Below are 20,522 nucleotides of genomic sequence, written 5' to 3'. Positions count from 1 at the left end.
CCTTCCTTAGCGTACACTCACACGTTCTTTCAAAACACTTTTGTAGATAATCCCCCTTGTATCCTTCGTCTATCATGTCCAAATCGTCCTCATTTAAAGTGTCGTTAAATCTGACTAAAAAATTTTCAGGCGCTAGGCCCTTCGTTACATATTTAAAAAATTTGTTTCTACAGTTTCCTGTCCTCATTTTACAATCATGTACGATGTACAAATGATCTGAAGCCGAGTAACTATTCAAAACCATACTCTTGACGTAGAGCTCATTAACTTTATTCGTTACACTGATTATATCAGGGCAACTCGTCCTCCCATTTCTATGAAATGTGTACTTCTGGCTTAGTCTTAACGGAAACATCCAATAGTTACACAGTCCCTTTATCCCCCATCAATGGAACTAAGATTTTATACCAATTCATGTCCAGGGACGTTGCCGGTTCGTCATCAATGGTCCCCTCCAAAGTGGATAAATCCGCCACAGCGCCTCCGGGACCAAGAGACGCTGTGTCAGAAGCATTACAATTATCCGAATCGAATTTTAATTCGCAAATTTTGTTTGCTATCTGAGTTTGTCCATCCGTATCCAAATCGTAACCATAACAAGCCTGTCGTCATATGTCCAACCCGGGAACAAGTTCTCTTTTGAATAAATTTACATTTAGCATTTATTTTTCTGTTCACGGTTTAATCAACCGTTAAGCGGCAAGCCGATATTAAATGGGTTGTCTCCCGCTACTGCTTCGCCGCTCTCCGTTTAGCTATGGACGCCGCGTCCAGGGGACAATTCCCCACGCCGACGTGGCGTGCATGTTACCGGCGGTACCACTGGGAGGTAGGAGTGCGACTTGGGCAGACAAGATCAAGGTCTCGCCTGCCGCCGAGTATCTATGACACTTTTATTGCCGGCGGCACGCCGCTTATCGGCGACGTGCTCAAGAGATCACAACACACAGCCAACCCAGCGACACATTGCTCTTCAAGCCCACGCGTAGGCCCGGCAGCGATGGGCCCCATACTATGGAACGTTGCGTACGACGAGGTACTGCGATGCCCGCTACCCCCAGGCGCGGCCATGATATGCTATGCGGACGACACCCTAATCCTGGTTGAGGGTCGTGGCTGGCACGAGACGCTGCGCATTGGCGAAATCGCAACGGCCTGTGCGACCCGTGCCGTGAACGAACTGGCCCTGAGAGTCTCCCCTGCGAAGTCGGAGGCCACCTGGTTCTTTGACAGGAATAGGCGAGGGACACAACCGCCCGGCCTATGCATAAACATGGCAGGTGAAACCGTCCGGGTGGGATCACAGATGAAGTATCTGGGACTCACCATCGACAGCCAGTGGACGTTCGAGCCGCACTTCGACTCACTGATCCCGAAGGTGTCAGCGGCTGCCAATGCCCTGTGCGGCCTACTACCGAACATCGGCGGGGCCGGAGACGCGGTGCGCCGACTTTACGAGGGCGTCGTTCGATCACGAGTGATGTACGGGGCCCCAGTATGGGCGGACGACCTGATGGCAAGCCGTCGCAGCATTCTGCTCCTGAGAAGGCTGCACAGAGTGACCGCCATCAGAATCATTAGGGGATACCGGACGGTGTCTCATGCGTCGGCGTCCACCCTAGCCGCGTCCCCCCCGTGGGAGCTGCGGGCGCTGGCGCTCAAAAAGAGATACACCCACCGGAGAGAATGGCATCCGGGAGAAGACCCTACTGAGCAGGCGGCTCCAAACGACACAGGAACCGCCGACGAAGACACATGGAACCTGTGGCGATCCCAACTGATCAACGGGAGAAGCGAACACCGAGGCGCGGAAGCGGTCCTACCAAACTGGGCGGCATGGAGGAGCCGTCACGGCCTCCCACTCACATTCAGGATAACACAAGTGCTCACCGGACACGGCGTGTTCGGCGAGTTCCTGAAGAGAATAAGGCGAGAGACGACAGACATCTGCCACCACTGCGGAGAGGGCAGGGACACAGCGCAGCACATCCTGGAGCTCTGTCCGGCGTGGGAGCTGCCCCGCTACACCCTGCGGCACGCCATAGGAGAAACGTTGACCCTCTCAGCGATTGTAGAAGCGATGTTGAGAGGGTCACAGGAATACAAGGCCGTCCCCCTCTTCTGCGAGCGAGTTATGCTCGCGAAGGAGCAAGCGGAAAGGGAGAGAAAGAAAAACTCTCACCTCTGCAGGATAAGACGATGGAGAAGGATGGCAGTCAGACGACCCAGAGCCGCCCCGCCACCACCCCAACGGACTACGACCAGAAGAAGTGACAGCGCTAGGGGCAACGACCTCCCCCTAACGCCTACTCAATAGCCGGCTCGAACAAGAGAACGCGAGAAGGGGGTGCAACTGAAGTTAATTCATAAGAGGTTCCTGGAGCACCCCTGTCACGCGCATAAGATGGTCATCGTGGAGTTTTAGTCGGTAGGAGTCCGACACTACTCTGCTGTTACGCGATTATTGCAGCAGCGGAGTGTCCATGAGGATTTCTCCACGTACAAAAAAAAAGGCCCAGCAGCGAACAACTTCCCAGCATACGCGGCTAAGTCCAGCGGCGTATTGCTTTCCAGCGCCCGCGACTATGTCCAGTGGCGTATTGCTTTTCAAATAGCGTCACTATTTAGATAACGAGGCATTTGAATAGACCTGTGGGGGCTATCCAAAAGAGCCTCTATACTTCCGAAGATTGACCCCTTTATAGGGCGCCCCGCTAACATGTCAGTATCGTAAAATCAAATCATGTCCAAGGAAAAGCCATTGTCGTTAAGAGATAAAACCTTCGGAGAACCGACTATATACAATTTATTACGCCAACTGCCTGCGCCGCCACACCCCGTGTAGCCGCGTACACCACAATCGGCAGGACGAATCCTCCGGGAAGGTGATGCACATGTTAACCGGCGGTACCACGAGGAGGTTGGGGTGAGACTTGGGTAGGCGCTCCAAAAGGTGATCCTGCCCCACGAGCAACCACAATTCATTGGTATTGTAATCAACTAGGTTGATTTTGAGTGTCACTGGTATCATTACTGACGTTAGCATGTGCGACCTTAACTGTGGAACCCCGAGTTGGGGCCCATACTTCCGAGGTACTCCCTCGTAAGGACTTATAACTAAATATTCGCCTCAAATTGATAATTCAATTACTGAGGCAAATTTGCATAAAAAAGAATAATTATTTATAATAATAATAAAATACTATTGATATCGCAATAGCGATATCTATTATAATCCAGTCATTTTAATAAAATAATAAATAAGTATTAAAACTTTTATCCATTAATGAATATATTGCTCATATTAATGGAGCTTCTTAATACATTTAAGACCATCGTTTTGATGATACTGTCAGTTATGCTAATAGATTTCAAATTGGCTTCAGTGCTAGGCGTTATGGTTCCTCTACTGCCCAAGACCACCGGTAGGACTTTTGCTTCGCTGATATTATATTTGTCTTTCATATGGTTGATGACTGGGAGGTAGTTTTTCTTTTCTGCCTTTAGGAGGTAATCCTTATTCTGGTAGCGGACGGTTACGTCGACTACGAGAAGCCTTTCCTCGCTTTTAACTACGAGGTCCGACTTGAACAGGTTGCCTCCTACTTTCAACATAGGTTCGACAAATACCTCATTCCTCTTCATTAGATTTTCAGCGAGGAGAACTTTTGCCTCATCATGTCTTTTGATCCTTAGTCCTTTCGTGTATTGGCACAGACCCAGAATGTGACCCAGTGTTTCTGGTTTTGCGTGACACCTCCTGCAATTTACGTCCATATTCTTGCCAATACTGTTCGTGTCCCAAATGTATTAGTTCTTAAACGAATAGCATCAATAAACCTTGATGGCTTGAGCAGTTTGTGATCTTGAAGCCAAACGTTGCCAGTGTCACGTAAACTTAAGGGTTGGTTAATGAAATAAAATAGCTGAGTCGTAACACAACTATTAATTTTGTTTTAATTACACCTTATTATGAATTCAGCAATCACAATGTAACACGCACTGAATTAACATAAATCACAATTCACTCCAACCACGTTATGTAAAACAGTTACAATGATACGTTAAGTACGCGACTGTTATAAGGGTAGAGACCGGTAAAGATATGTTGACTATTCTAAGGATACAGAATAAGTGAAGTTTATTGGCGATACTGTGTCTGAGGAAAGCTTGGCGTGGGTGTGTCTAAGGACACGGGACTATCGGATTTGTTGATGACAATTTTGGTTAAGGAAGTGAGGGCAGTGGACACCGTCTCCGATTGGATAATAAGACGGTTGGTGGACCAGGAAGGGTTTTAGCCGCCCTTGCGAGAAAGTTGCTAACGGAACATACCAGATGTGAAGAAAACAACTTTCTATGCTAACACGTGGTAGACAATGAAAGTAAAGGGAAATCTAAAACAGAAAATACTCGCTTGGTCCGAAGGACCTTAACTATGAAAATGCCGAGACCCCTGGTGCAGACATCTGGGTGCCATCCTGTCCGCGGTGTGTGGCCTGGTCTCTGATGTGAATTGACGTTACATCAGTTTTGTTTCTAGAGTCAACGCCCGTTAGCCGCGCTGGAAACACTTTACTAAAATTCACAGTTTATTACTAAAATTCACAGTTTATTGTGAATACCAAAATGTATTTAAAACTGTATCTTGGGTTAAATAAACATCATTAAAAAGCGCTGGAAGCACTCGTTCCCGGCTGATCACGAAAGTTAAGCAGCAGCGGTCACGGGGCGGTCTAGGATGGGTGACCGCTCCGTAAGGTGTTGACGAAGACGCGCCGAAGCCATTTTGCGCCCTTGGAGTGGGCCCCCTGGGGCGCTGGATGGTCGAAGCACACAAGGCAAGCCTCCCTTGAATATCACTAAGGAGCGACAGCGCTAGAGGCAATTCAATAGCCAAGAAAGTATTAGGACTGGCTCGAACAAGAGGACGCGGGAAGGGGATGCGACAGAAGTTAATTCATAAGAGGTTCCTGAAGCACCCCTGGCATACGCGTAGGATGCTCATTGTGGAGTTTTAGTCGGTAGGAGACCGACACTACTCTGCTGTTACGCGATCATTGCAACAGCGGAGTGTCCATGAGGATTTCTCCACGTACAAAAAAAAAGAAGTTCTGTTTCTAGAGAAGTCGTTAACTCCTTGTCCCTGACTTCTCAGTTCGGACTATTGTCTTATATGTTCTTTTTTGAGCCTCTTTTTGGCTTTTTCTAAGTCCTCAGGAGTAGCCGGCCAATTGATCCTTAGAGAGTTAGCCATTTTCTTTAATTTCCTTTCTCCTTCTTCATCGATTAAACTTGCCACTGCCGGATCGATAGAGTTTTTAATATTAATCGCACTCTTAAGGGTTCCGAGTTTAACAATATGTTCAAACTTCGGTAAACCCAAACCTCCACAAGTATTGGGAGCATAAAAAAACCAATGGCCGTCTAAGACACAAGATGGAGTATGACCTTAATTTCTTGTCTGACCTCGCTGTCCAACAATTGTAAGATAATATCGCTTGGTGGACTGATCAATAGGTGGTAAATGTATCGAGGGAAAATGTATTTAATCAGTAACTCAATCTTCTGGCATGGTTTCAGAGAGAGCTCTCTAACTCTTCTGATCACGCTCAATATTTCAAGCACAATTACGCCATAGTGGATACCCTTCCAAGGTCCCATTTTGGCATCTAAATACCTGAAGGCCTCATCTGGGTCGATGGTGGGAATAGTAGAATTTTCGACCCTTATCTGCGGTTCCTTAACGAACCAGGTGTCCTTTTAGTGATAATCTGAAATGTTCGGCTCTTATCTCCAGATATGATTATACCTAGGCCCTTCAAGTATTTGTGGAGAATATCCACTTGACGTTGTGCTTCCCTCTCGTCTTCACCAAGGGAAACTATATCATCAGCAAAGGTCAGAATGGACACTTTTCTATTATTACTGACTTTTATGCCGTTGGTTTCTTTTTCAATAATCTCCAGCACTGGTTCGATACATAAATTAAATAACAGCGGCGATAATGGGTCGCCCTGCTTCACTCCTCTAAGGATCTTAATTTTGACCCCTACATTATATTTGGTTCTAATTGTTCTGCATTTATGATATAAGTTATTGATTAAATCGATTATAGAGGTCGGCACACCCTTCCTCACCAGGCAAGGTTTTAAAGCCGAATGGGGTATAGTGTCGAAAGCCTTAGAAATATCCACTATTGTGAATACATCTCTGTTATTACTTTTACAACGATTTAAGGCTGCGTTTAATGGTTCTACATTGATTTTACACCCATTCTCGGATGTAAAACCCTTTTGCCTTAGGTTCGGCACAATACCCCTTCCTGATTCCCCTGATGTCTGTTTTATTACGTGACAATGTGTTTGTCAAATTTCCTGTACGAGTCAATCGTGACACCAAGATACTTAATAACCTCCACCGTATTAGTAGTCAAGCCGCCCAAATTTAGGCCAATAACTCTGGGCACCCGCATACCAGTAATAAGAATTACCTCAGTCTTGTCCTTGGCCAGCGTCAAACCCACACTCGCGCACCAGTCACACACGGTTTTCATAATTTCGTCTACTTTCCCACTCACATTTTCATTCTTCTTCACGGCACATGTGATTGCCAGGTCATCTGCAAACGCGATTGCCTTAAAAAGCACCCTATTATCCAGCCTTTCCATAATTGGTCATATATGTCGAGTTCTCATTATGATTAGGGTTAGGGGCGTGAAACGAATCCTCATTGGAACTACACATTGTCGCTATGCAATGGAGAAGACATTGACTAGTGCAAATACGACTACCACAGAATTTGACAAGTAACCGCAGTAATCAGACACTCAAGGAGCTAATGACAATGATCCTAGGTCCAACAACGAATCTGCGGTCAACGGGTTAGTAGGCTTATTTCTTCGTCGAAGTCTAAGTTGGAATTGATATCAAGACGTTAGTTAACTAGTCCAAGAGCTCGTACACCAGCAAGAGAGACGTCACGGTAACGCTGTCGAGGAAAACTATGATGGAGTGTGTCTAAGGGCGCGAAATCCTCAGATTCGTGGAGAGATGTCTTCATTTGGGAAGTGAGGGAAATTGACGCTGCTGTTAATTGGTCAATTTGGGACAAAGACTGCTTGTCCGTTTGAAGAACCTTAATTAACAAAATCCTAAGATTTATAACGGGTCCTCAGGCTAGCTGAACTTGTGCTGTGTAGGTGCATCGACATCTAGTAATCATTTTGCCCAAAGGAACCGTTGGAATGTTTACTGTCGAGTACCTCTACATCGTCAATCGTACTAAAATTCTCTGCGTTAGTGATCTCGTCAAATTTCGATAAAAATATATCAGGTGCTAGACCCTTCGTCACGTATTTAAAAAATTTCGTCCGATCTCTTACGGTCCTCGTTTTAAAAGGGTGTAATATATACAAGTGGTCCGATGCTGAGAATGCCTTACTCCTAACGTGAAGTTCGTTCACTTTGTTAGTTACGCTGATTATATCAGGGCAACTCGTCCTTCCATTTCTATAAAAAGTATATTTATTTGAGGTGATATGTCGTGATAGGGTCGGAAGGAAAACTCAGATTTATTCAACGATAAATGTTTATTCACTGTAATGTTGATGAGTACACTTGACGCAGGACTCGCGATTATATTCGGTTCGCGAATGCGCGGTTACAAGTTAGAGCTCGGATAGCTATGATTCGAGATGCGCTACGAGTGCGGACGATGATTGCACAAGACGTCGAGGGCTGAGGTAATTATTCGGCTCGAACCGTGTAAGTGTAACGTTGTGTAATGTTGACTCGCTGTGATAGACTGACTTTCCGTCGCGATGCTGCTGCGAAGGAAGACTGTGTTGGGATGTGCCTAAGGATGCGAGGGCATCGGATTCGTTGAGAAAAGCTTTGGTTCGGAAAGTGAGGGAAATGTACGTTAATGTTTATTGGCTAATTCGTGTTGGTGGTTGGAAAAGGATGCTAGCTGCCCTTGAGAGGGTGTTGCTAGCGGGAAGCGTCGTACCTGAGAGATAGCAGATTTCTCGTGTGTTCCTGTGGTAGGTGGTCGACTTCGAGACTGATAAACAAAGACTGTTTTTCTCTTTGGAGGACCTTAGCTAAAACAAATCCTAAGATTTATAGCGGTCGTTAGGCTAGCTGAAAATATTCGGTACGAATGTATCGACATCTGGCAATCATCTTGTCCGCAGGTATAGGGTCTTTGTGTCGTGCGTCACGCGACGTAAACTGTTGGGAAGTTTACTGTCAAGTGCCACCACATATTATTATATAATCGTAGTGGGAACACTCCATAGTCGCACAGGGTTTTTATCAATATTCTTCCTCTCTCATCGGTAATTACTCCTCCGCAGCAAGTAGACTTAGCGTTGAAGTCGCCAGCCACTAACACGTTCTTATTTCTACATACACCGTAATTAATTTCCGATTCAAGCATATTAATAAACATCATGTACTCTTGCTTGTTAATGTTAAGAGAGCAATAACCGCTAAAACAGAGGATATCACCTACACCTATACCCACTGATCCGACAAAACATACCGCATGGGCGAACCTTTACCACAACCAGTAGGACGTTGGTGTGTCCGACTTGCAAAGGACCCCACGAACTCAGATATTGTAAGGTCTTCAAAGCCAAATCGGCTACAAAACGCTTTCAAGTCGTAAAAAGGACATCGCTATGTACAAACTGCCTAGGCAGAGAACATTAGATGACACAGTGTACAGCGGGTTTGTGTCATATATGCGGGCAACGACATCATACTTAGCTACACAGAGAACAAATGCAGGCCATTTCACGGTCGTCGAGCGGTCGGTCGCGGAGCAGTCGTTCATCGAGCAGTCGGTCGTCGGGCAGTCGTTCATCACACAAACAATCCTCTAATGGACAATCGCCACCTGGATCATCGAAGCCATGTTCGTTCCACAATTCGAGACGGACAACCGAATCTTCACAGAAATCTGCACATTCGGCTCCAAAAGATATGAAAGTTCGTGCTCCGTTTGAGTCACGCTCATCACAGACCAAGGGCACCGCCCAAAACTCCTCGTCCAAACTCCAACCGCAGCAAAAGGGACTAAACAAACAGATTACAAAAGAGGGGACCGAGTTGATAAATACATCTCCAAACGTCACACTGCATCATGATCTGCTGGTCACAGTACAGATCGATGTTCTAGTCAAAAGGGCATTACCAATCCGAACCAGAGCTTTGCTAGACACTGGATCTAATATGAATTTCATGACTGAAAAATTCGCAAACTCCCTCGGTATGAAACGAAGGAGATGTACGGCCCCAATCGGCGCCCTCGACGACTTGACTACAATCGCTAAGAGCCAGATAACGGCAACCATTGTTTCTATAGATGTCAAATATGAACGTACAGTAACATTCTTGATAATTCCAACAATATCATCATTAGTCCCAGACCAACCAATCGATCGGTCCGCCATCCAGATACCCAAAAATCTAAGATTAGCCGATCCAGCATTCCACAGACCGAGCCCGATCGAAATATTATTAAGCTCGGGCAGATCAAAATACCCCAATCCACCGATACTGAGTTGTGTTTGCAAAAGATTCAATTCGGTTGGGTTATCGGGGGGAGCCCACCCGCTCAATCGGGTATACACTCGTTTCACGCTACCACAACCGACATACAAGCGGATCTCGCACGTTTTTGGGAAATCGACGAGGGACCACCCACCATACATTTTTCAGAATCGGAATTACAATGTGAGGAACATTTCCGAAACCATATCCAACGCAACAAGGAAGGGCGATACATCGTCGCTCTGCCATTCAACGAGAAGCTTCCTACGCTTGGGACGTCAAGGTCCGTTGCAATGAGTTCGGTGATAGCTCAAATTTATGATCCACTAGGATTGCTCGCGCCACTGATTGTCAGAGCAAAAATATTACTTCAACGGGTCTGGGCATTAAAAATCGATTGGGATGAATCCCTTCCAGCGGAGGTCCATACGGAATGGAACCGATATTATATCCTACTACCCTTACTTAATGATATTCGGTTCTCTCGTAAAACAATAGTCAAGGCAGCTAATCATATAGATTTACACGGCTTTTGCGACACCAGTGAGAAGGTATACGGAGCATGTATATATCTGCGTAGTATCAACTCTGATGAACATATCCAAACCCAATTACTTACTGCGCGATCAAAAGTCGCGCCGCTAAAGTGTCTGACTATCCCAAGACTCGAATTAATGGGAGCATTGCTCCTCACCTCGCCAATGTCCGTGGTAAGGAAATCACTCACTATAAATGGATCTCGGATCGTATATTGGACGGATTCCACTATAGTGCTCCAGTGGATCAAGTCCTCGCTACACATGTTAAAAACCTTTGTGGCGAACCACGTGGCCGAGATCCAAACGAAAACCAACATCACCGACTGGCGTCATGTGTTCACCGACGACAACCCAGCGGATCTAATCTCCCGAGGGCAGACTCCCAAGGAATTTCTGCGTCCGACCATCTGGAAAAACGGACCCGAATGGCCCAAGCGACAAGAGGAAAACTGGCCGATGTGGACCCAACACCGCTGGGAGAAATCCCGGAACAAAGAAAGATGATCTGTCTAAAAACGAGTACCATCGATAATACACTCCTCCACAGATATTAGTCCTGGACAAGACTAGTAAGAGTCGTCGCTTGGTGTCTGCCCATCTCACCACAGACGAATTAACTACGGCACACAACAAATTAATAAGGGTAATACAATCCAGTCATTTCGCGACTGAAATTCGGACACTCCAGAAAGATCGAAGCAGGGACGTTGGAGGAAAACTATAGCTACTAAATCCCTTCCTCGACGAAGATGGGATACTACGAGTCGGAGGACGGCTAACCCTTCAGCTATACTCTTCAGTAAAAAGCATCCACTTATTTTGCCGAAATCAACTATAACCGAGCTCATTATAAATCAAGAACACCGGAACAACCATCACACAGGGACACAAGCTACACTATACGCGGTGAGACTGCGGTCTTGGCCGATCGACGGCCGTAGCCAAGTGTGGCGCACTATCAAAAGGTGCGTCCGCTGCTGCAGAGCTAACCCTCCACCAGTAGAATACTTGGTGGGTGATTGGCCAGAGACGCGTATTACCGAATCGCGTCCGTTCATGAACATCAGAATCGGCTACTGCGGCAAATTCTATATCAAGTAGAGGAGGGATCACAACCGCCATAAAGTCAAGATATACTGCCATATTCATCTGTCTGGCAACAAAGGCGGTCCACATAGAATTAGTCAGCGATCTAACCACCGACGCATTCCTAGCCGCTCTACGCCGATTCATCTCGCGGCGAAGGTACTGCGCAACAATTCTTACAGACAATGGCACCAATTTCATCGGGGCTAACCGGGAGTTGCAAGAACTCCGGATCCTATTGCAGTCCAACGACCACAAGGAAAGGGTACAGAGTTTTCTCGCCGATCGACAGATACAATGGCGTTTCAATCCTCCGAACTCATCACACTTTGGCGGTTTATGGGAAGCCGCGGTGAAATCTTTCAAACGCCATCTCATCCGCGTCGTCGGCAAGGAGCTCTTGAGCACCTTAACACCCTTGTGATTGAAATTGAAGCCATTTTTAATTCAGCCGAAAGATCCCCTTGTCCTCGCTCCCGGTTATTTTCTAATCGGTGACACGCTAACGAGTTTACGGGAGCGTGATTTCAGGACAGTTCCATCAGGCCGGTTATCAAGTTGGCAGCGTATCCACCAGATCAAACAGCACTTCTGGAGCAGATGGTATCGAGAGTACCTCAACGAGCTGACCCACCGCAACAAATGGGATAAGGGCAAACATGACATTCGTGAAGGCACCGTAGTAATCCTCAGGGAGGATAACGTCCCATCTATGCAATGGCCTTTGGGTCGCCTAATCAAGGTCCATCCAGGAGTCGATGGAATCATACGGACCGCTACCGTGCAGACGGCAACGAGTATCCTGGACCGTGGTGTCAAAAGACTGGTCCCCTTACCCATTCATCCAGATCCAGACGAGTGCGAACACCCACACGGAGCGAAGGAAATAGACAAACGACGCACCTGACTCCACAGCCAGAATTTGATCGGTGCCCTCTCCACGGGGGGGGAGGATGTTATGTCGCCTAAAACATTTGCACTCCAGCCCTCGCGACCGAACAGTCAACGGTCTGCGTAACGTCATTCCGAACTTCAATAAATCTAAGGACTCACCATAACTTTTCACTTTTCATTGTATTGTATCGATATGTGTCTTCAGTCAATCTGTTTGTCCTGGAGGATTCCTTAAGCCTAGAAGTATTTTCGACATACATCTGGTTTTTAGAGAGGTCCTTGGGTTTATTAGGCGCACTTAAGGCACGGAGAAAGTGGGTAAAGTAAAACATACTAAGTTCAACTATAAGAGCCTTGCTCTATTGTGCATATCTATCTTATCTTCGTGCGACAAATTGTCATCTACGATTTATACCTACTCAACAGTGTATATCATAAGTGTTGGAAATAAAACCTTATAATCCTGTGAATCGCAGTGTTATATCAACTTAATCATCCCTATTATTTTAACGGAAATCAGGGGATCGATCAGCTCGTGGTGTCGATCATTATAATCGTAACGGGAATTTACAACTCCCGTTGACGTCTCTCCTTGCGATTACGTCTCCCAGCGATTGATCGAAAAAACACAGAGCTTTCCTTTAGGACGTCCTTCGCCACCATTATCTCTTTGTAAACTTGCAGCCATTCCTTACCCTCGGATACAATGCCCTAACGTGAACCTAATTCTTATATTTCGTTCGTAATATATCTAGGTATTATAGAGCGGATGAGTATTACGGCAGATTGAAATATTATTTAAGTGCTAGGAAAAAAGAGACGTCCGCTTAAACTCGCTGACTAAGCTCCCTTGTCTTCACGCAGCATTGGCTGTAAACATACACATACACATACACACGCGCGCGCGCGCGCACACACACACGCACGCACACACGCACATGCACACATTCCTTTTCCACATAAACCTACATATCTCGTAAAAACCGCGCGTCGCCACAAGCCCGCCATCGCACGCTGACTCTAAAAATAAACAAAAAACTATTGACATCGGCGATAGCTCTGTTCCCTTAACCTTTGAGCTCGAGAGGAGACACTCAGGCGTCCCATGCTGCAACTCCAGTGGCGACAATCTCTGTTTATCCTACTTTATCCTTACTTTATCTCTACACCCAATTGTATGCAATTGTACGCAATAATAAGAGCACTAAGCCTTTCGTTGAGTCGCTATCTCACCTCACTTGTATTTCGAAACAAACTGCAGAACGAACGAACAAACGTACGAGCGAATCTCAAACGGAGGGTTCTGAGAGTACTGTGTGATAGCAAGCTTTCAAGCTGTTCTCAAATTTTTTTTTAGTATTTAAATTGTACCTTACAATTTGTCCACCTGGACAAATTAAGTTGGTAAATTTTTCCAACTTAAACTCTCAAATGGGTACACAATTTCAGAGCACTTTCGAGAGCAAATGTTAAAAAAATCTCTCAAACTGGCTTAAAGATGCTCTAAAAAGAACCAGCCACGGAGCAGAAAAGACGATGAACCTTCTGGTAAAGGGACTATGATCCTCAGTACTTACTTCAGAAATGTCAGAAAACTACGAGTGTCGTGACAAATTATTATTTATAAGTGTATGATTCACAAATTATTATTTGTGAAATTTCCAAGCGTCGGAGAGATTTGAATGCAGAGCTCGAAAAAGGGAATTTTTCAATAAATGAGAAAGAAGAGTTTGAAAATAAACTTCCAAAATTGACGCAATATTTTTCAGTAAACATTTGTTAATAGATAAAGTAGCAACAGAAAGATATTCAAACCGTATATCGCTGCTTAGCATTGATAGTGGTGCAATTCGTAAAAAGGTAAATTCTACAGGAGAGGCTTTTTAAAATTTACGAAGAGATTTTCAATGAGTCATTTCGATAACAGGCTGAGTAAACACATTATTCGCGAAAGCAGTATGACCTTCCACTAATAGTGTCGCAAACAACTGAAGATATGAAAATATTGTTACAAAACTAAGGTCAGGGCGATACGTAATAATTTTGTCTTGTGACGCAAAACTGACGGAATTTTAAATTTACCGTTTTATATGATAGAAAGAAAAGTATAATGTAGATTTGCTATTCAATAAAAGTAAATTCGAAATTCTTTTTAGTTGTGCCACTATCAGTGCCGAGCAACGATATAAGAAATCTAAAAATCTTGATAATGTTAATACTTTCGATGGAAGTAAAACTGCGTGTGTTCAGCGGTTCCGTTCTGCCGAATGGCGGACGAAAGTGAGTTGTGCTTCTATATTGCAAATGAAATACGATAGATGATGCTTGCCTTGGCAGAAATGTTTGTTGCATCGCGTATTGTAGTTAAATTTTCTCCTAGACCTTTAGTTTTTTCAATAAACTGAGAAATGTAAGAAGAAATGTTGCGTTTGAAATGCCTTTTCGCTCTAATCATTATTTAGACATGTTTAAATGTTCATAATGCAATAACAATACATATCATTTTATTCAGGAGAGACCACAGAATTTTTCGTCTCCGCCGCAAATCAATAGTTGCTATTATAAGAACACAAAATATTTCCAAAGTTGAAAATTTGCAATTCTCTTCAAAATTGATTTTTTCGAAAACTATGAGTTATGGGAAAAACAGCTTGCATATTCGAATGTAGCTCGCAAAAATCTACAGGAATCACTCATTGAAGGTTGCAAAATTAGATACGTGTGGAACAGTGTTATCAACTGAGCACAAAGAAATTCGTTTTTCTTTTGCACGTAGAATAATTTCCGTCTGCTTAGTCTGTAACTAACCAAATTTACATGTTTCAAACAGATTTCCAAGATCAATTTTCTCGAAAACAAAGCCTGTTATTCTTTATATCTTTCTTGTTTTTCTTCGTATAAAATTGTCTTTCGTTTGTTGATATTGTTTGACCGGACGTTATGTTTCACATATTCTAACATACTGTATTCGTATAAAAATTCGTAGTATAATAATCGTTATTTTCAATATTAAAATCATTATTAAATATTCGTTTAATTAATTTTAAAATTGTGATACAATTATGAAAAGCTAACAAAAGAATTATGTCTACATTTTACAAGCATGCCACGAAATATATATATACATATGTATATTGTAATATTTTTGGTGATCAATATTTTTCAGGCGATCGATTCCTGAAAATTCGATTCCTGAAGAATCGATTTTCTAAGTCTTCTTCCGTATCTCCTCAAAACTCTCCGCTTCTAATCCCTCTTTTCTTTCTCCTTCTAGCTCTTAACTTGCTTTTTTTCTTTGTTCAATCTTCGCTTCTCGAAGTCTTGTTTTATTCTCTATCCTAACTCTCCGTCCTTCTCTATTCATATCGTTCGACCGACTCCCAGTAAACATAGGGAAAGTCAAACCGTCGGTTGGTGTTCTAGCTATAGAATTTACATATATGTCGGGTTAACATTAGAATTTAGGTCGCGTAACGATTTTTCGTTTGAATTAACCATCGTTTTACGAAGCAGAGATTATATTTACACGTATATACAAGACTTTTACAAAGTATAATGAATATTGAGTTTAACGAATAATAAGTTTGACGAATAATAAGTTTAACGAATAATAAGTTTAACGAATAATGAGTTTAATGAACGCTATTAACAATGTTCTTGGGTTCAAACGAATCCACAGTCAACGGGATAACTCTTTACTATGCGTAGAATAATTTTAGGCACAAAATACGATTGCTAAGACGCTTGGTATAAACTGCTCGATGTGTCACTCTCCAAGGCGATCGCACGAATAATAAATTGATGGAAATTTTCTTCGCTGTACGATTGCATTTGTTTGTTATATACTCGTTGGAAGCATCGAGAAAGTTCTAATTGCCGTTGCTAAGCAGTTTCTGTCTGAAGTTTGATTATTAATACAACGTGTGTCCCATTATATTGACACCTCCGAGATACAATCCCATGTGGCCAGGCCCGTTCTTGAGGCCGTATGCCGCCACAAACACATTTCTAGGGAGAACCATACAACCACTCCACACCTCCGTCAGGCAAAACGTCCATCCCGTGACCGTGGCTACGTTCGGCGACCAATTATCACCTCGAGCCCAATTTCGCTATCACAAATCTCGAACAATTACAATCAGATTGAATGACAGGCTGCTGATTGAATGTAATTGCTTAATTACAGCTATGATAAAATCTAGGCTAAAGCATTAGAGGACTTTCCCAAAATTGCAAAGGGAAGGCTCCGGTTTTCCTTTCATCTCCGACATATATATAATATTTATTGCCCAAGAAAAATATAAATTGCATATGTGTATTCGCAATAAACAATGAATTTCTGTTTGATAGTACCGTTGCGTAACGGTACGACGTAGACATACCATATTTTGTGTTGGTGTTACATTTTTAACATTACAGTTTGTAATTTAATTTAAGCTGCTCAAAAGCAGTACTTTTATACGATATTGTCTTTTCTCTTTTTTCCTGTCCTGAAAACTTAATCGCAAAACAGGACAGATCGGTCTATTTTTAGTTCCTGTGGGGCTGAGTGATCGGCTGGTGAAGGAGGATGGGGGAAGGGAGCATGCCTTGAAGTGATTTTTACGCAGTGATCGCGTACAGGTACTGCCTATGGGCTCGAAGCGTAGCCAATCACTCAGCAATACTAATCCGTCGTCGTCACTATATAAGCGGTCGCCGTAGAGTTCTATAAGGTTCACTCGTCATTCGTATGCGGGACGCAGTAGAGTACGCGTTGTACAAGAATTTACTGGAAGTTTTAATTTTTCTATCTAGAAAATTAATTTATTAAGTTTCTATAAAAAAAGATTGATTTAACGTGATAGATATTTTATACATAAACGTTTATAAAATGAAAAGATATTCGTACACGTGTTAGCTTTGTGTAAATAATTGTAACCTAAAAATTTGTTCAATAATAGATAGGGTAATGCAGTAACCGGGCAGGAAGTTATTCTACATATAAAGGTAAGTCATGAAAACTTTTGAGGTTATTAGATGTATAAACAGAGAAACGCGTGGATAAATTCTAAGGTAGAAAATATATTTTAATACAGAATTGTAATTACAAGTAGGAATACAATTTGAGCTAATTCAGATCCGTACGCTAGCAGTATTAACCTATAACTGAAAACACCGAAGCCAACGTCGCCTGTCTACTGTTTGTGGCCTGCCTTTGTTCTATGCGCTGTCGATGGCTTCAGTGCTTGAGAAAACTAAAAAGACCAGATTTAGAGTTTTCTTAGAAGTGGTGAGCACTTCAACACCCTTCCTAAAACTGTACATCCCTACAAACAATTATCTCTTAATATTTTTCTAACTCTTGTCGTAAATATCTGAACTTTAATTTTGTCAATGCAAAAGTATTTACTTACTAAAAGTTTACTTGCAAAAGTATTCACTAGTGTCTGTAACATATTAAGGTTGGCTTTGCATTGGTTTAAAGTTGTGAGTCACCTTTCGAGCCGTTTCTAATATTTTCTCTATTTTCTCTCTGTATGAACTGTTCTTAATTTTGATTTCGTAAGAAATATTTTTGTGTGATCCTCCTATTTTTATAATATTACAGTCGTATGTGATTATGCATCCAGTTTTGCTGTTAATTAAATTTGGTTATCTGATTTCTAGGACTTTATGTATTTTACATAATACGATTTCTCCAGAGGTTAAACAACTGTTCTTCAATTAGACTGGAGGTGATTGATATGTGGTGGACTTTAAACGTGTTGTTTTATATAATAACTAGACAAGTTGATATTTGACATTGTCAACTGTATTTAAAATTATTCTAAATATAGAATACAGAGTTAATTGTCGTTCGCTCAATGTCACTCGATATACTCGCTATAAGAATGCTTGATAATAGTATACTAGATAATACTTACGTTCGTCCGATACTCACTTTCTGGAGAGCATGATCGTCTATTTATACTGATCGAGGGAGTACCGGAAAGTTTGAATTTGACTCCAGTTGACGGTTGCACGTAGTAGCGATATTGTTTTATCCGGAGTTCGTTTATTATTACATTTCGTAATGGTGTTAATACTCCGAGGCAAAACAACAACATGAGTCACCCCCGATTCGAATCGTCCTATAACTCATGTGCCCCTACAGATATAATTTTTTATTTATCTGTCGGGGTGGCGTTGTGGATAGAGTTGTGGGTGTTCGATCAATCTTCGTTGAAATTAGCCATCGTTATGATATAACAAATGTACGGTTTACAGGTGACTGTGTCCTTAGATTCGATAACGAGTCCACGGGCAACGGAATGATTAATGCGATGTGATATACGTATTACTCCACGTACAAGTAAACTTATGACCTCTCTCGCAGTCCAAGTGAAACTGCCCTTATATATTCCTCTCCCCACCTCTCGGGTTAATCTTTGTTTTTAAGGAGAGCCATATAATTATTTCATACCTCTGTCAGGTACACGTCCCTCCCGTGACCGTAGCTACGTTCAGTAAAATCTATTTATTATTTTTATTACTTAAGTGCAGCTACAACAAAAGTCTGGACTAGGATATTGGGGTTTTCCCAACATTCCAAAAGGGAAGTCCCGATGTCCTTCCATCTCCGACACGGCCATCCTGACAATCATCCGTCCTCGGGTGTATCTAATATATCGTGTTTTCTTACATTAGATTCGATGCAACTGACATTATTTACAATTTAACTAAATGTCCAAATAAGCCAAGGGCAACAACAAAATTTCATTCGGAGGTTTGACAACAGAAGAAATAAAAGAGAACAAAAATTTGTAACGTTATAATTAGTATTCAAAGCGCTAGTTGCATTCTGTGAATTATCAGTCGGATCGTAACGACATGATGGACCATTCTCGATTTCGTATCCAAATGAATCTCGTTTTTCTAGATCGTACTAGCACATAGAGCTTCGTTCCACGGTCTCATTGAGCTTTATTACATTGTCCATTGTCGCCCCGAGAGCATCGTGAACTACATCACACGTCTCACTGAGCTTTCTTACATTGTCGCTCCGAATACATGTGAAATCCATCACACGGTCACATTGAGCTTCCTTACATTATCGCTACGAGACGCAAGCGAACTTGCTCCGTTAGCTGTTATAGCTATAGTGCTACTGATCTTCCCAGATCGGGGTACTCATGTCGTCGTGGTCACTGTTATTGTCGTCATTACTGTTAGGGAAGTGATACATTTATACTGTACATGAGAGTGTGTGTGTAAGGGTTAGAGGGCGTCAAGGTCTTAGTGGAGACAAAAGACTTGCCAGATGTTAGAAGAATCGAGGATAGTCGGTTGGCGACCAGCGTGCGTGCAAGACGTTCTTCAGAGTGGAATATAGATGTATAACTGTTGTGTGGGAAATATAGTCAATTATTTGTATTCCCAAATCCTCGAATTTCCTTAACATGGTAGCAGAGCGTGGTTACTAGTTTTGCAAGATATTTAGTGCGTGGTTACGATCTTGCGAGTGAGTTTTCAGTAAAGAAAAAAAAAACTTTCAGAGAAAAAAATATACTTCGAGCACGTAGGAACGCTTGAGTAAGAAAAGAAAAAAGGAAGAATCAATTAAAATGGAGAGATCGGAAATCATGATACCTATATTCGATGGTGAGGGTTATGGAATGTGGAAGCAAAGAATCACGATGTTTCTCAAATATAAGGAATGCGAGGTTGTTACAACTAGAATGAAGAACGAAAGAGACGATGAAGACTGGGACAAAAAGGATTTGAAGGCGATTAATATAATTTATAGTGCAATATCGAACAGACAATTGGAGTATGTTAGGGAAGGAAAAACGGCGTATGATATAATAAAAAGGTTCGATGAAATGTACTTGAAAGAGTCGACGGCACTGCAGATCGTATGCAGAAGGAGATTGGAAAACATAAGACTGGAGAACTACAGTGATTCAGCATCATTCTTTAACGACTTTGAAAAATTAATCAATGAATTAAAAAGTGCGGGCGCACAAGTAAGTGAGAGGGAAAAGGTGAATTGCATGCTGAATACGTTACCCGAAGAATACAGCTACATAGCGGACATAATAGACGCATTGAAAGAAGAGGATCAAACGGTAGCGTATGTAAAAAATAAAATAGAGATAGCAGAGAAGAAAAATAAATCCAATCGAGGAGAAAGGCAAACCAACGCCTTTTCTGCAAAAAAGGAAGGATGCTTCAGATGTGGAAGATTAGGACACTTTGCGAGAGAGTGTCAAAATGGCGTCCAAGCGGGAAGCAGTAACGGCTATTGGCATGGGCCAACACGTGGTCGAAACAGAGGAAGAGGGAACAAAGGCAATACGAGCAGAGGACGTGGAAACTTTCATCGTCAATCAACAACCGGCACGGGCGAGCATGGAAACTCAAGAGCAGGCATATGGACAGCAACGGCGCACGCAGCAAACAGCAGTGAGACGAATGAAAT

At 42.9% G+C, this 20,522-nt stretch overlaps 1 protein-coding gene across 1 annotated transcript; it reads left to right on the top strand.

The window, feature by feature from the left end:
• The first annotated feature begins 11,370 nt into the window (after nucleotides 1–11,370).
• LOC117239398 lies at nucleotides 11,371–12,094 on the top strand. The gene is made up of 2 exons (XM_033504900.1): nucleotides 11,371–11,520; nucleotides 11,637–12,094. Exons 1-2 carry the CDS (start codon nucleotides 11,371–11,373, stop codon nucleotides 12,090–12,092), a joined length of 606 nt encoding a protein of 201 aa, XP_033360791.1. The 3' UTR covers nucleotides 12,093–12,094.
• The last annotated feature ends 8,428 nt before the right edge of the window (nucleotides 12,095–20,522 follow it).

Source organism: Bombus vosnesenskii, unplaced genomic scaffold (assembly GCF_011952255.1).
Source record: "Bombus vosnesenskii isolate JDL3184/JDL3185 unplaced genomic scaffold, Bvos_JDL3184-5_v1.1 scf7180000013991, whole genome shotgun sequence".
Lineage (NCBI taxonomy): Eukaryota > Metazoa > Arthropoda > Insecta > Hymenoptera > Apidae > Bombus > Bombus vosnesenskii.
Note: the sequence above shows the minus strand (reverse complement) of the source record. Positions and strands in the feature narration are given on the sequence as shown.

Excerpts from the sequence above, each read along its gene's own strand:
- LOC117239398 (XM_033504900.1), top strand. The coding sequence starts at position 11,371 with ATGGCACCAATTTCATCGGGGCTAACCGGGAGTTGCAAGAACTCCGGA. Across the intron at positions 11,521-11,636 it reads GAACTCATCACACTTTGGCG|CCGAAAGATCCCCTTGTCCT; the intron begins GTTTATGGGAAG and ends TTTTTAATTCAG.